At 45.5% G+C, this 17,602-nt stretch overlaps 1 protein-coding gene across 1 annotated transcript in view; it reads left to right on the top strand.

The window, feature by feature from the left end:
* The window catches only part of AP3B1 (adaptor related protein complex 3 subunit beta 1), a 309,804-nt gene that overhangs the window by 42,827 nt on the left and 249,375 nt on the right, over positions 1 to 17,602 (top strand). The window contains exon 3 of the mRNA XM_006119130.4: positions 7,581 to 7,655. Within this exon, the coding sequence (XP_006119192.1) occupies positions 7,581 to 7,655 (75 nt within the window). The remainder of the gene's footprint in view (positions 1 to 7,580; positions 7,656 to 17,602) is intronic.

Below are 17,602 nucleotides of genomic sequence, written 5' to 3'. Positions count from 1 at the left end.
GCTCTCTCTGATCACCTTTTTATTGCTAACATGCCTGTAGAAGCCTTTCTTGTTACCCTTCACATCCTTTGCTAGCTGCAATTCCAATTGCGCTTTTGTCTTCCTGATAATTCCCTTTCATTCTTGAGCAATATATTTATACTCCTCCCTAGTCATCTGTCCAAGTTTCCACTTCCACTCTTGGCTAGGTGGATCTCATCTCTTTCTAACAATCCTTGCGCCCGGAACAGAGTCCCATGGTCGAAGAAACGAAAGCCCTCTCTCCAACACCACCTGCACAACCACGCATTGTGGTTGATGTAATTTTGTCCCTTATATTTTTAATTGACACTTGTTTTTTGCTGCTGATTTCAGTTTAAGCTTAAAAAGTGGAACTAGGTTCAAGTTTATTAGCAATTTATATTTAATATTAAATAAGCATTACTGGTTTTTTGAGTGCTAAACATTCTACAACAGTTTGAAAAACTTATTTGCATAACTGTACATGAGATTCCCTAGACGGTTGAGCATAAAGAGGTTTAACCTTTTACTATGCTTGCTAAAGATCTGCATTGGTATTTTCAAAGAAAGAGTAGTCCTATGGCACCTTAAAGACTAACAAATACATATGTATAGTATCATGAGCTTTTGTGAGCAAAACCCACTTCTTCTAATGAGCTTATCTTGAGTGGGTTTTGCCCATGAAAGCTCATGATACTATATATATATATATCTATATAGATATATAGATATATATAATTTGTTAGTTTCTAAGGTGCCACAGGACTACTCATTTTTTTTTAAAAGGTTGTTTTAAAGTTACAGACGAACATGGCTATCCCTCTGAGAAAATGGGTTTTTACAGCTGAGGTTAAGATTGTTCAAGGGGAAGTGAGTGAGGAGAGGAGGTAATCACTTTTTTTGGCTAGAAAAGGGCTAAGATTCCTGCATTTCTTCCTAAAACAGCATTTGATCAAATTCTGGTATTATCCACTATCACTGGTTGCATCTTCCCCCTAGGATCAGGTGACAGGCTGGAGTGGGCTGAGCCATTCCCTACTTGTCTTCCCTCAGGCATTGGGCCCCCAAATACCCCATCCGTTGCTGGGCATCCCTCCCCCCCTCTCAAAAGTCACTACAGAGCAGCACAGGACAGTAGAAATTACATACAGCACAACAAAGCAAACAGTGAATACAGCTTTCCACTACATCACAGCATTATGCAAAAAAAAAAAAAAACCATCCCAAAAAACAAACTTAATATTTCTTCTAAAAATCCAACAGAATCCCATGATAACCAACGTAGTTTCCCTTGGAGCCTCATTCATAGTCTTCCTGCTATCCTTATATTTGTCACCTCTAGGCAAAACTTCCAGGGAATAGTTGAGGATTGCAGTGGCCTGAAAATGCTCTGAGCTTAGATTTGAAAATGGAACGAGTGAGCAAGCAAGCAAGCAAGTACGCCTTGAAAAAACTTTTTCCACCTGTCCCCTTATTACCTATTTTATATAGAAAATTTGAAAAACAAAAAACAATCCCTCCCCCCAAAACTGTTAAATCAGATGAAAAGCATCTGTCTTGAGCAGAGCCTTGTATTCAACAGCATATAGGCATGGATTTCCATCATGCATTCCTTGCAACATACTCCATTCTTGGTGTCTTGAGCAGGAGCTCTTGGTATACAAGGCACACAGAATGTGAGTTTCTGATGACAATGTATAGTAGTTAAATTGGCATATGAGGCCTTGGTCTTGGAAAATGCTATTATATTCTTTTGAGCTAATGATCCATGAACTGAAGAGGATTTACACTCATCATTATGATTTAATGAGTCAAAATACACTCTTTTAAAAGACACTAAATGCATATCTACATGGTACACTGCAGCTATTATGGTTGGTCAGTTAGATAATGCAAGTTATATGTATATTTTCTTGACAGGCTGTAACTATGTAGTAACAATTCAAAACTAGAGGTACAAACTTATCTTTGGTTCTTTAGGTTCAGAAAAGGTTCAGAAAAGGGCAACGAAAATGATTAGAGGTTTGGAATGGGTCCCATCTCAAGAGAGATTAAAAAGACTTGGACTTCTCAGCTTAGAAAAGAGGAGACTAAGGGGGATATGATATAGAGGTCTATAAAATCATGGCTGATGTGGAAAAAGTGAATAAGGAAAAGTTATTTACTTATTCCCAGAATATAAGAACTAGGGGGTCACAAATGAAATTAATGGGCAGCAGGTTTAAAAAGAAACAGAAGCAAGTTTTTCTTCACTCAGTGCACAGTCAGTCTGTGGAACTCCTTGCCAGAGGATGCAGTGAAGGCTAGAACTTTAACAGGGTTCAAAAAAGAGCTAGATTGATTCATGGAGGTTAGGTCCATCAATGGCTATTAGCCAGAATGGGTAGGAATGATATACTTAGCCTCTGTTTGTCTGGAAATGGATGACAGGAGAGGGATCAAGTGATGATTACTTGTTGTGTTCCCTCCCTCTGGAGCATCTGGTATTGGTTGTTGTCGGCAAACAGGATACTGGGCTAGATGGACCTTTGGTCTACCCAGTATGGCTGTTCTTCTGTTTTGAAAACACCTGTCATAGCAAATTATTTGCCATTATAGTAATAATACATAACTCTTGTGTAGTGCTTTTTATTAGTAGATCTTGCCTCTTTAATGACCAGACGGAAATAGGATTTATTTCTTGTCTAGTTATATGTCATTAAAAGCATAGCCTAACAGCATATTTACTTCGTGAGGAGGACCCTTTTACGTGGCCCATCCTAAGAAAGAAACAGGACAGGGGAGGTTCCAGCAGCCCACCCTTCACTGTTTCCTCAGAGAAGTTGTTCTGTTTGAAATTCCCAGTCTTAAACAGCAGTGTTGTAGTAAAAAATTAAGATCAAAGAGAATTTGTATTAAAATAAAATGGTATGTATAGCACCTAGCATTCAAGTCTGCGAAAGGTACCGTTGGGGTATATATCTTAAATATCTCTAACATTATCCTTTCCTCTCCAGTTTGCTCTTTATTTCCTTTCTCAAATATGCTGTAGACCAGTGTTCCTTCTAAGATTTCCCATCCGTGAGTGGAATGAGTTTTATCTTGTGCACCAACATTGATGTCATGTGCACTTGTTTGCACGTGCGCTACTGTGGCACCCACTAATTACTAACAACATATAAAATTTAAATTGTTATGTAAGGGGGGGAAATACTGAAACAAAGGATAATTAACAAGGTGCATGATTCTGTAGCCTGTGAGCAGCCCACAACTGGGTATAGGTTTGGGGGCCATGTGGCATCTCTAGTCCTGGCTGCTGGAGTTGCTGCCGCCTGCCATGCAGCCCTTCCTGGGAAAGGCCTGAAGCTAGGGCCAGGGCCGCATGGTGGCTGCTCAGCTGCTCCTGGAGCAGGGCAGCCGCCTGTCACATGGCCCTGGCCCGGAGTAGCTGAGCAGCCACTGTGCAGCCCTGCTGAGAGAGTGGGCAGGACTAAAATTCTAAAGGGAACTATGCTGCAGACTTCAGACATAGCTTCTAGTTTCACACAGCTGTTGTCCTTCCTGACACCCTGAGATTTCATTCATTAATAATCTAAGCTTTTAAAGGTTCTAATAGACCCACATGCTTAATAAAAGCTAAGTTAAATCAGCATTTAAACAATGTGTAATGTTTGATCAGATAAGAACATAAGTAATAGTTATACTGACTAATGGTCCAGCTAGTCCAGTACTCTGTTTTCTTACAGAGGCCGATGCCGGAAGCTTCAGAGGGAATGAACAGAAGAGGGCAATTACTAAGTGAACTGTCCTGTTATCCAATTCCAGCATCTTGTAGTCAGAGGCTTGGGGACTCCTGGAGTAAGTGGTGGATTCCTGATTACCTTGACTAATAGTCAGTGGTGGAACCACCCTACATAACCATATCTAATTATTTTTTGAACTCAGTTATTTTTTTGGCTTTCACAACATCCCCTACCAGTATACAAGTTGGTTGTACATTATATGAAATACTTCCTTATGTTTGTTTTAAACCTGCTTCCTATTAACTTCATTGGGAGACCCTTTGTTTTTGTGTTATGTGAAGGGATATATTCCTCCCTGCCATTCATGATTTTACAGACATGTTGATTTCTTTTTATATCATCTTCAATCAGGATGAGGAAGGGTGTATGATAGCTATTGTCTGTCATCTGTCAGTATTCCACTGTATAAGTTTGGATTTCCTGTCTTCAGAACCTGATGTGGTTCTGGGTGACCAGATTCTGATTTAAATATCTCTTGTCCCTGGCTGATGGGATTTAAACTCAGTCCATCTTGTGTCAACCTTGCATCTGGACTTAGAAATAGAGCTCAAATATTTTTAACTTTCACATTATTGCTACTTAACTATCCATTACAGAGGGATTAACACCTGTCTAACACAATGTTAGAAATTATTCTCTCAATGGAGATAGGAATTTTACATCTTATTCACATGCAGAAATATTTAGTTTAACAAAAAGCTATTTTAAAAAAAATGAAATGAAGTCTGAAACTAAATTATACTTAAGTGTAACAATTTTCACTTGTAATTATAGTATCAAGTGAGAAGGCAAATGAAAATAAATGTAAAAGTACATTTGAATCACTATTAATTCTTAACTGGAAAGTTACTTGCATATCATGAGTAGGGATGTTAAATTTTTATTAATCAGCTAATTGAGTAATCAATGGAATTTCCATCGACTACTTGATTAGTCAGTAAGGGGGAGGGGGAGTCACAACGGGGAACCTGGTGTGAGCTGGGACTGCTTCAATCCCCAGCTGGCACCAGGTCCTGACTACTGCGCCTTTGACTTCTAAATGTAGTAAGAGTGCTGGGGGGAACCGACTCCTGCTCCCCTCCCCCCCTTTGCTGCCTCTGTTATAGAGGCATCAGGGTGTGGGGGTAAATGCAACTAGTCGACTTGACTACCTGATAAAGCTAGGCTTATTGGGTAGTCGACTGTTTTACATCCCTAATCATGAGCTGTGTGTACTCCTCCTACTCACATTGATTGTAGTGCTCAGCATCGAAATCTGTATGCTCTTACCCAACAAAACAACTAATAATTTTTCTGGTATTAATGTACTTCACTATTCATAAGTTATAGTTGTTTCCTTTGTTCATTTTCTTTCTGTACAAACACTTTCTTGAGGATTTTTGCATTTAAGTGCATTGTGCCAGGCAACAGCATTTATTTTTGTGTAAACTCTGAATGTGACTCTACTTGACTGTAATTTTTACTCTTGTAGTGCACTAAAAACGAACTCTCATGGGGAAACCTTTTCAAAACTTTATACGTGTTTAATATACCTGGGTTTGGTTTTGGCTTATTCTTGTTGGTAATTTTCAAGATCTATTTTCAGTCTGAAAAAGCTGTCATTACCTAAGTGAATTAAAAACAATTACAACTTAAGTACAGGTTGGACTTCCCTGGTCTGGCAACTTCGGAATCTGAGCTGTCCTGGACGAGGGGAGGTCAGTACTCCACTGCTGGCTCTCCCACTCCCAGGGGCTTCCTGCCCTGCTGCTGGCCCTGCTAAAGCTGTCAGGCACAACTCCTCACCTTGCTGCCTGCCTGCTGCCCCAGAGCGTCTTAGGTGTTCCTAGTGGGGACCTCTTGGACACTACCAGTCCTGCTGCCACAGGCTGTTCCCTGGGGTTCCTGGCTGGGGCCACCCAGCTGCCACCAAAGTGCTGCCTATGTGTGTTCCTCAGCGGGGGCTGTTCTCGCTACCCAGCCCCGCTGCCGCTGGGTATTCTGTGTGTTCCCCAGCCGCGGCCGCCAGCCTCACTTGAGCTGGGGGTTCACCTGTGGAGGTTGTCCAGTCACCCCAACCCCATTGCCACCAGAGATTTCCCGGGATTCCTGGCCAGGGCCACCTGGCTGCAAGCAACTCCGCTGCAGCCAAGGGTTCCTTGGCTGGGGCTGGGACTCCTTGGCCATGTGGCCCTGCAAACGCTGCGTGTTTCCCAGTGGGGTCTGGGCTCCCCAGCTGCTGTCTGGCCCTGCTGATACTGGGGGGCTCCCTTGCCACTGCCTGGCCCCGCTGACACTGGGGGACACTCAGCCAGGCTGGGGGCTTCCCAGATGCTGCCTTGCACAGCTGGGATTCCCCAGCCCCAGTGTTGCTCCTAGGCTCTTTGGTCCAACAACATCTGTGGTCATGAGCTTCTTGAGTATTCTAGGATGCATTTCATCAGGCCCTGGTGACTTGAAGAAATTTAACTTTCTAAGTAATTTTTAACTTGCTCTTTTTTTATATTAACTTCTAAACCTACCCCATTTCCACTAGAATTCACTATATTGGGCTTCCCATCACCATCAAACTTCTTAGTGAAAATCAAAACAAAAAAGTTGTTAAACACCTTTTCCAATTCCAAGTTTCCTGTTGTTATTTCTCCCTCTTCACTGAGGAATGGGCCTACCCTGTGCTTGTTTGTCCTCTTGCTTCTAATATATTTGTAGAACCTTTTCTTGTTACCCTTTATGTCTGTATCTTGATTGAGTTCGTTTTGTGCCTTTGCCTTTCTAATCCTGCCCCTGCACAATTGTGTTATTTGCTTATATTCATTCCATGTAATTTGACCTAGTTTACACTTTTTATACAACTCCTTTTTGATATTTAAGATCTCCAAGATGGTCTCTTGCCATACTTTGTCTTTCCCATGCAGTGGAATTGTTTGCTTGTGGGCCCTTAACAATGTCCCTTTGAAAAACTGCCAACTCTCTTCTGTTATTTTAACTTAGTCTTGCATCCCATAGGACCTTACCAACCAGCTCTCTGAGTTAACTGACATCTGTCTTCCTGAAATCCATTGCGTCTGTTTGGGTGTTCTCCCTTCTACAATTCCTTAGAATCATTAACTCTATGATTTCATGATCACTATCACCCAAGCTGCCTTCCACTTTCTAATTTTCACTGGGTTTCTCCCTATTTGTTAAAAATCAAATCTAGAACAGCTCCCCCTCTCCCCCGAATCTTTCTCAACCTTCTTAAATAAAAAATTGTCCCCAATGCAATCCATTAACTTATTGGATAGTCTGTGCCCTGCTGTGTTAGTTTCCCAACATATATCTGGATAGCTGAAGTCACCTATGACCACCAAATCCTGAGCTTTGGATGATTTTGTACATTGTTTAAAAAAAGCCTCATCCACCTTTTCCGTCTGGGTAGGTGGTCTGTAATAGACCTCTCACATGACATGGCCCTTCATTTTTACCCCTTTTGACCTAACTCAGAGACTCTCAACAGGTCTGTCTCCTATGTCCATCCCCTGCTCAGTTCAAGTATATACATTTTTAATATGTAAGGCAACACCTCCTCCCTTTTCCCCCTTCCTATCCTTCCTGAGTAAGCTGTTCCCTTATATACCACTATTCTAATTGTGAGTATTATCCCACCAAGTCTCTGTGATACCAACTATATCACAGTTGTGTTTGTTTATTAGTACTTCAAGTTCTTCCTGCTTATTGCCCATACTCCTCGCATTTATATACCGGCATCTAAGACAGTGTTTTGATTTTGATTAGAGTAAAAATATTTTATCTATTAACAATAGTACATTTCTCTTTCAGATGATTGCTAAGGGGAAGAATGCATCTGAGTTGTTTCCTGCTGTTGTGAAGAATGTGGCCAGTAAAAATATTGAGGTACTCTTAAAAAGAACTACACAAGTATACTGTTATGCAAGATTTTTTTTGTTATAAAAGTACCATTTAGTTTTCATTTTAGTGTAAATCACAAAATACCTGTCAGTTGTATCTTATAAGAATTCACCAATGTTTAATCTGTGAGAGCCTTGTAGAAATACTAAAATCTGAGGTAAGGAAATGTACAGTATTGGGCCTTGTACTGTTTTGGTTGAGCAGTGAATTTTTATTTCCTATTTAAGGAAATCATCCTTAAAGATTAAATTAAAGACGTTTTACAGTTTATGGTATATGTTCCTAAGAGTGTGTTCTGTAAACAGAAGACTTCAGTGTTCAGGGTTATCTTAGTAGTGTCCTCAATAACCTTTATGTTTACTTTTACAAAATTATTTTCAACTTCATTGAATAAGCCTTCTGAAATTTCTAACCATTCCAAATTTGTTGTTGAAATGCATTGTTACACTAACAATTTCTGGTCTGTGAGTAGTTTGTTTTTGTTGAATTATTATTAATAATTAAAAAGCTAGAATTAATCATTCTCTTTTGAGCATTAATGCTGACTGTCATTCTTGGGCATGCACTTTTGTAGTTTGTGTAGCCAAGAATCTTTTGGAAAGATGTAAATAGGTGTCTTCTTGAACCAACCAAGAGTCTAGTAATGGATCATTCCTAGGTAACTGTCTTCCTTTTAGTATATGAAAAGTAAATAAGAACTTTTACTAGTCTACCAAATCTTATCTGCTGTTTCTTTGTATCCTCTAGCATCGTGGTCACCAACAGGTCGATCGCAAGGCCTTGACCAGTCGATCGCGAGGCGTCCTGTCCACCCCGCCCCCATTTCCCTCCCACCCCCGGGAAGCCCCACTACCTATCTCAAGTGAAAATGGAGGTAGTGTCGGCTTCCCGGGGATGGACAGAAGTCCTGCAGCTTAGTGCCACTTCCGGCGATTCCGGAAGTGCACTAGCTGCTCTGCCAGGGGTACTGCGGGAGGGAGTATTGGCTCCCTGCTCCGTACAGGAGGGCTGAGTCAGCCCCAGGGGTGGGGTCGGTCCCGTGGCAGGCGCGCGCGCGCGGGGCTTCCCTGCGCCGGGGCGGGGGCTTTGGCGCTGGGGCAAGCGTGCGTGGGGCTTCTCTGCGCTGGGGGGGGTCGGTCCCCTGGGCCGGCATGCGCGTGGGGCTTCCCTGGGGCAGGCACATGCGGTTTTCCCTCGGGGTGGGGGGGGGAGAATCCTGGGAGGAGACAGATGCAGAGGACTCTCTGCCTCCACTGGCACCCCACTCCCCAGCCCCCACTCCCCAGCCACAGAACTCTGTCCCCACTCTCCTGTCCCCAGCCACAGAACTCTGTCCCCACTCCTCTGTTTCCAGCTACAGAACTCTGTCCTTATTCCTGTCCCCACTCCCCGAACTCTGTCTCCACTGTCACTCTGTCCCCAGCTGCAGAAACCTGTCCTTTGCCCTCCCAGCACTGTGTTCCCTCTCCCCTGCCCCCAGCCGTAGAACTCTGTCCCCACAAAATGTATAATTATAAATGCTTCATTTTAGATTTAAATAGCATGAATAAAAACCAGACCATTTATTTCATAACTATAAACACGTGATTTTAATTTTATATATCGCATAATTTAAAAATAAACTGTTTAAGTGATGCAAGTGATGGACAGGAGGAGATAGCAAGTGATGGACAGGAGGAGAATAGAGAGGGCGGGGCTTCAAGGAAGGGTCAGGGTGGTAGATCTTCGCCTGTTCTGAGATTTAAAAAGCGATCTTGAGTGTAAAAAGGTTGGAGACCACTACTCTAGCTACAGCTTATTCAGTTGTACATAGCTAAAATTGTAAAATTTATTTCAGGAGACCTCTGCTTACATTAAACAATTCTGATGCCAAGAACTGGCATCCTTCTCAGGATTGTAGGCTAGGCAAAAAAAGCCTAGGTTTAAAGAATGCCTGTCTTGCATCCCCAAACTTCTAATTTGTGGTCTTCATAGTGATACTTGGGTGAAAGTCAGTTAATCTGTACTACATGTACTTTAAATGTATAGTTGGTCTGTGGTGATCCAGAGTCTCAGGTCTGGTCAGTACTGCTGGAGGAAGCCTTGAGACCGTCCAGACAAATGCTGAAAGCATCTATGACTTGGTTCTGCACCATTACTTCTGGGAGATAAGAGAATGAGAAGAAAAAAGACAAGATAATTTCCTTAGCTGAATTTTTAAAAGCAACTAATGCCAAATCTTTGTGCCAGAGCAAATATGTTATGTACCAGGACTCCTCAATGTAGAGGAAAAAAAATATGTTTTTGGTGCCAAAGATAATGCTCCTGGCTCCAGTGTCCTTTCCTGGGTGCTGAGACAAACACTTCAGTAATACCATTCATCTTGTATAATGTTCTGTGCCCCATATTGATAAAATTGAAAGGCTGGAATTGATACACTCTTTCCTGTCATGAGTATATTTCTTAATTCAGAAAGGCCAGTCTGCCCAACATCTGTCCTGGGGCATAGAATTCCTCTGGAGGCTAAGATTTAGATCCAGGGACTTGTAGCTACCCTCTCTAGATTTTCAATTATATTTTTCCTAAATCTGTTCTTGGGGATAACTAGTTCCACCTGATGCTTATGGAAACTGTTTGAGTCTCATGGATATTTTAGGCACTTCAGCTGTAGATTTTAGCCATTTAGGAAACAAGTGGAGCTGAATTACTTGTTGCTGTTTCTTAGCATGGTATGATTCTAATACCTGTAAAGTCTGTGATCTAATTCTCCAAACTGCTGGTACCATCCACTCCTCCTAGGGTTAAATCAGAGTCCTTGATGAAGGAAAAATTTCCCTGTGGAACAGGACAAAGATCTGTGAAGGTCAGTTGTGGGCTGCTCACAGGCTGCATGCGGCCCATTGGGGCTTTGCCTGAAGACTCTCTGTTTATACCCCTTCCCTATGTGCCTCTTGTGCACTGGGGCACCGGAGCCCTGAACTTCCTGCACCTCCCCTTCCCTCCCGGCACTTTTAGAGCACTGCAAATTTGCTGATTTTGCTTTATCCCTGTTCTACTTTCTTCTTCCCAGAGCTGGACAACTGCAAACAGCTGATTCATAGCAGTTCCAGGTTGGGGAGGGGAAGGAGTAGGGACAGAGTGCAAATCAGTGGATTTGTGGTGCTCCAAAGTGCTGGGCGGGAAGGGAAGGTGCAGGAAGTGAAGGGCTCTGGTGCCCCAGTGCACGTGAGGTGTGTGGGAGAGATGGGCACTGGGGCCTGAAAACGGCAGTTGAGACCCCACTGGGCGATGGGCTGCTGCAGCCCACTGAGATGAAGGGCCAGTCATGCTGCCCATGCACTGTTCGTGGTTGCCTACTGCAGGTGTAGGTATATCTAAATAATTTCTCATTTATAGCAAAGGGTGTCATGACTTACACCGGAGATAACTTTCTGGAAAACATTCAAATCATTTCAAAATCATCTCTGCAAAACTGGGTATTCTGAACTTTGAACTCTCTCAAAGCCAGGGGAAGTTTTGAAGGCTTTGACTTCTTGAGGCTACATTAACTGAGCTGGAGAGCAGTGGCCACTAAGGCCTCATGGACTCTGCCAAGGATTCATGGATTACACCTGTGACATTTGCTGGTCAAGTGTCATTTAGATAGGGGAGCTGGTGGCTGCTGCAACTGTGTAATATGGGAATAAATTGTGCTTGGAACCTACAGAAACTACCTATTGCAGTGACAGGCTGGGGAATTGGAAGGCTTTACCCCATTTAGTACTGGCCCCTCTCACCATGAGTGCTGGTCAATTCTTCCCCTGTCATCTCCTTCCCAGTGATAGCCCCTGTGTTCTCCAATGATACCCCTTATGAGTAGTGACATATCCCTGTTAGGGCTCTGTGCCCAAAGTTCCTCTATCTGCTTCATCTTTCAGACAGTCTCTTCTTGACCCAGTCCAGGAACAGGACTCGCCAATCTCCTTGTGGTCCTGGAAAGATGAGGTGAAGATCACACAATGCAGAGAAAAGGGTAGTGGCAACCCCTCCTGCTAGTGCAGGGGTAGGTAAAATACAGTTTGGGGGCTGGATTCGATCTGCCAAGGCATTGGATCCAGCCCATGGTCAACCCTGACGGGACCCTCAGGCACTCAGCTACTGTGGTTTAAAGTGCAGTCCCTATGTTTCTCTGTTTTGTGGGGGGAGGGGGACAGGGGAAGCTTTGTGTGATCTTGCCGTCCCCTGTGAAACTGCCAATCAGTAAGAGCTGAGAGATTGGCCTGGGAGATGGGGGAAGTGCAAGCCTCTTCTCCCACCTGGAGTTGAGAGCCACGTGGAGGGAGCAGGCTGCATTTTCAATGCTCTGGGGCTGCAGCAGGCAGGGAGCCCCACCTGCCACAGTCCCCTCCTTCACTCCAACACCCTCTCAGATCCCACACCGTCTCCTGCACCCCAGTCCCTTACTCCATGCATTCTTCTGCACCCAACCTCCATCCTAGACCACACGCCCCCTTCACAGAAAAGTGAAGCCATTGACCACTTACCAAAATCTTTGAGTGGCTCCCCACCAAAAATTATTGCCCATCTCTGTGCTGGTGGATCTCTGTCTTAAATGACTGGGATCTACTCTTTGCTGGGTCCTAGCACCTGTGTGCCACCTCTGACAGCAAATCGAATTCTTCTTCGAGTGGTCCTTGTGGGTGCTCCACTGTTGGTGTCAGGTTCGTCCCAGCGCCGCAGGTCGGAGATTTTCCGTAGCCGTAGTCAGCTGGCCCGCACATGTACGATTAGCGTCTTGTACCGTTCGCGCCCTTCAATCGCTCCCGGTCCAGCTCCTGCCAAGTCCTCTCAACCGTCTTCAGTTGCAGGTGGAGCATAGTTCGTCTCCTCAACTGGTTTGCCTTTCTGTCAGAATTAGTTAAAAACTGATAGATAGTTCGAAGTCTGTTCATAGTTTTAGTCATTAGTATAGTTATCCATTTTCCTTCAAAAAACAACCAACCAAAACCTTTAGAGTTTATAGTTCAGTGTTGTCCTCTTACAATCAACTATCTAAAAACTAAAATGATGCCTGGTTCTCCAGGTTTCAAAAAGTGTTCAGTGTGTCACGAAGCCATGCCCGTGTCGGATGGCCCATGCGGCCTGCATTCACTGTCTGGACAAGGCGCACGTCCCTCAGAAGTGTGTGCAGTGCTTGAAGCTTACTGCTCAAGCGTGAAAGGACAGAGAGATGCACCTTAAAATGATCCTCTTCAATAAAGCCCTACAACCCGCGGACCCCACCCTGCCAATCAGTTCAGAGTCCGAAGAGAATCAGGGCGTCCCCCACATGATTCCTATCTGCTGGGCCTGTAAGCAGGGTCAGCAAAGGGGACAAGCCCGGCACGTCTGGCATTCCCCCAATGATGGCAAAGACCTCTATTACATCAAAATCCGAGAGGTCCGCCTCATCGGTACTGATACCGTTGGCACCGAGACCTTCACCGGTGTTGAGGGAACAGCCCAAAGAAACAGCAGTACTGCGATTATCAGAGCTGTCTTCGCCCTCGCCGCCATGAATACCAGGGTACCCACCATCACCAGCAGGACTATGCGCCTTGATGCCATCTTCGGTGCTCCGTGCTTTGGCACCAACCGTGATGCCACGATCTCAGATCCCGTCAGCAGTGCCGTGCACCTTGGCATCGGCCACTGTGCCGCATACCTTGACATTGGATACGGTGCCGCGCATCTCAGCGCTGGCCATGGATGCCGCACATATCAGCTTCCATAAGACGGAACCACATACGGAGCAGATACCAGAAAAAGCTCAGAGACCCGTATCAACAAAAGCGGCACAGAAGTCGCATGCTCAACGTGTATCCATCTCACCATTCCTGAAATTCTCCCTCACACCCTCTTCATCACCGCCAGTGCGGCTTTCTCCTACGAGATACGGCTATTACCATCGCACTGCTGATTCTCTAGGCGTGCCACAAGATGTTCACGCAGAGGGGCACTTAAGGAGTACTAGGGGCATTGGGATAGGCGAACATTCTTATCTCCTTCTTTGAGGATGTCCCCACACTTGCCTCATTCTCCCAGGCGGTCTCCTCATCTGTTTTATTACCACCATCATGGCAGTGTTATATCTTCGAGGCATTTGTCACCGGCTAGATCTGACCATGATTACATTTATTCCCACAGGCCACGTTATTCGGCTCGTCACTATTATAGATCACACTCCTACAGATGATCCCCATGCTGTTGTCACTCACCAAGGTACCAACATGCTTAAGTGCAATCTCCGCCAACTCACCAACCTCTGACCCCTTCTGAACAGAGCCACGCTTCACAGCCCCAACAATTGGAACTGGAGGAGGGACAGTTATTGAAACCAAGAAACATCGCCGACAGATCCCTCCTCATATGCCGACAAGGCGGTGTTCCTGGGAGACATGTCCCCCGCCGGACAACCTGAAGCAATATCAGGAACTATTCAGGCACATGGCAGATTCATAGCAGGTGCAGCTAGCAGAGGTACAGACAAAGCAGTACCGTCTGCTCAAAAATTTACATCCCCAGCAGAGGGCAAAAATTGCACTTCCAATCGATGAAGCAATCATGGAGGCTGCAAAGGAAATCTGGCAAACCCCAGCATCGGTGGCACAACAAATAAATGGGCGGACAAGAAATATTTTGTTCCTTCCAGAGGCCTCGAATTTCTCTTTAACCATCCCCAACCAAATTCTCTGATGGTGGACGCAGCTCAGCACAGGGCAAAGACACCCCCGTATAGAAACACAGCAACGGATAAGGACAAGAAGAAGCTGAATATTTTGGAAGGGAAGGTGTGCTCATCAGCCACCTCGCTTTTACGTATAGCAAATTACGCGGCTTTGCTGTCAAACCATAATTTTGACAATTATTCAAAGTTAACAGAATTGCTTCAACACCTCCCTGATTCAAAAAATCTGTGGTACAAGAGGGTTACACAGCAGTGAGAGCAGGGCTAGAGATTGCTCTAGATGTTGCTGATACAGCCGACCTATCTACAGCCACAGCAATCGCTATGAGACTATCTTCGTGGCTCACCTCGGCTGCGGTTCTTAAGGAACTACAGACAAAGGTAGAGGACTTCCCTTTTGAAAAGCGCAAGCTCTTCACAGACAAAACTGACGAGGTCTTACGTTCGGGCAAGCACTCTCGTATGACATTACGTACCCTGGTTATGTATACTCCCCCATAGAGGAGGAGAAGATACTACCCACATCAGAGGAGGTATGACTTTCAATACCGGAGGCAACAACTCCGCCCTTATGACCAGTCTAGGCAGAAGCAGCGAGTACAGCACAGATGTCCCCAGCCATCCTGAGCGACCAACCAGCTGGGGCCAAAACCAGCAGGTTTGATTCATCGGTCGAGGGCATGCTCACAGAACACATTGTCGGTGCAAACCTCTGTGCCCATCTCTTATTCCACCATCGCCTTCGGCCCTTTTAGTCGGCCAAGGTAACAATGGACCGATGGGTCCTGGAAGTCATGAAATCCAGGCTTAGGATTCCATTCTCTTCCATCCCTTCTCTCTCCCCACCAACCCTGTCCCTCTTTTCAAAATGATGACTGTCACGACTATATCATCATCACTCAACAGATACTGGCTTGTAGCCCTCGAGTTACAGGACACCTACTTCCACATAACCATTCATCCAGTGCACCGACGATTCCTTTCTTTTGTAGTTGGCGACATGCATTTCCAGTATCACATACTACCATTTGGCCTTGCATCTGCCCCCAAAGTTTTCTCCAAAGCACTCTGTGGTGGTACACATTTATGTCGCAGAGACGTTGTCATATTTCCTTACCTGGATGACTGTCTCATCAAAGGAAGCTCACGACCGGAAACATCGATTATGGTCAACCTGGTCAAATAAACCTTCGAATCCCTCGGGCTCATAATCAATGAGCAGTCCCCGGTGGAACCAACTTGGATCATAAACTTTATAGGTGCTAGACCCAACTCGATCAACGCACGGGTGTACTTACTGACAGAGTGATTTCAGGACATAAAAGATCTTGTAAACATTCTGTTACAGGCCCCGACAGTATAAGTGCTTATTTGCCAGCAGTTGATGGGTGCCTGCAGTGCTTACTTGCCTACAGTCGATATGACTATGACCATGTTCATGGTGAGACATACCTGACTCCATTTCCAATGCATGCAGCATTGGTTAGCTTCTGTATACATTCCAACCAAACACGACATTCAGAAGATAGTAGCACCTCCACCTTATATCCATATCTCTTTGTTGTGGTGGACCAACCTGTGAAATCTGATGGCAGGGGTCCCCTTTCATCATCCACAACCAATTTTTTGACTAACAGAAGATGAGTTCCTCATAGGCGGGGTGTACACATGAACGGCAGGAGTATTAAAGGCAGATGGTCACCTACAGAAAGGACGTTGCACATAAATCTTCTGGAGCTGAGGGCAGAGTTCCTTGCATGCAGGCATTTCCGCGATTATATATCAGGATCGACTGTCAGGGTACTAACCGACAGTGTGTCCACAATGTTTTATATCAACCGGCAAGGGGGAGCGAGGTCTCGATCCCTCTGTGCTGAGGCGATATGATTGTGGAATTGGTGCATCAGAAACAACATCGACCTAGTAGCATCCTACATACCAGGCACCAGTAATACGATCATGGATGACTTGAGCAGACACTTTCCCCATGATCACAAGTGGGAGATATGTGCAGACGTTCTTCGAGGCATTTTCTGTCAGTGGGGAACTCCCGGAATAGATTTGTTCACCATGAAAGACAACACTAAGTGTTGTCACTTCTGTTCCAGAGCGGGCATTGGAGAAAGAGCCATATGGGATGCATTCCTAATCAGTTGGAGAGGCCCACTGCTTTATGCATTCCCCCCGGCATACCTCAAGTACTAGAGAAGATCAACACGGACTCCACATGGGTGATCCTCATAGCCCCAGCATGGCAAGGCCAACACTGTACCCATTTCTTCGTCTAATGTCCCTGCAACCTTCTTATCCCCTCCCCATCCTACCAGATCTGCTCTTTCAGAATCCCGGTCAGCTACTCCATCCCAGACCAGAGATATTACATTTAACAGCATGGCTTCTGACTGATTCAAGGTATCTGAACAGCTCTGCTCACAACAGGTTAAAGATGTTCTAATGCAGTGGTCCCCAACGCAGTGCCCGCGGGCGCCATGGCGCCCGCCGGGGCATTTGTAGGCGCCCGCCGACAACCCAGGCTGGCCCCCCCCCCCCCCGGCGCGCGGCGCACTGGAGGCGCCGGCCCCAGGCACGCGACATGCACCGGCGCCTGGTGCGCGGCGCTCAGGCGGCCCCAGCCCCGGGGCACATGCAGGCACGCGGCGTCGGTGCCGGCCCCAAGCACGCAGCTCGGCGCGGCGGTGCCAGCCCCAGGCCCACGGCACAAGGGGCTCGGGCAGCCCCGGCCCTGGCGTGCCCCAGGACGCGCGGCCCCGGGCGCCCGGGAGCCCATAAAAGTTGGGGACCACTGTCTAATGCATAGCAGAACACAATCTACCCACACTACCTACTTTGCAAAATGGCACCGATTTACACTCTGGTGCTCTGACAATCGACTTGACCCCACCACATCACTCCTTCACCAAAACCTCAACTACGTCCTTTACCTCCAGCGGGCAGGAATCTCACTTTCGTCCCTGAAAGTACATTTAGCTGCTATTAGTGCATTTGCTCACCCGATCACTAAAAGGTTCATGAAAGGGTTAACAAACCTCAGTCTCCCGCATAGACCACCTCCCCCCCGTTCTTGGAATCCAGACCTCGTATTGGATATCCTCATATATCCCCCGTTCGAGCCATTAGCCACGACCTCTTTCAGGATGATCACAATGAAGGTGGTCTTTCTCCTGGCAATCACATTGGCACGTAGAGTTAGCGAGCTGGCCACTTTGATGGCAACACCACCATTTAC

The sequence above is a fragment of the Pelodiscus sinensis genome, chromosome 6 (genome assembly GCF_049634645.1).
Source record: "Pelodiscus sinensis isolate JC-2024 chromosome 6, ASM4963464v1, whole genome shotgun sequence".
In the NCBI taxonomy this organism is placed as follows: domain Eukaryota; kingdom Metazoa; phylum Chordata; order Testudines; family Trionychidae; genus Pelodiscus; species Pelodiscus sinensis.
Note: the sequence above shows the minus strand (reverse complement) of the source record. Positions and strands in the feature narration are given on the sequence as shown.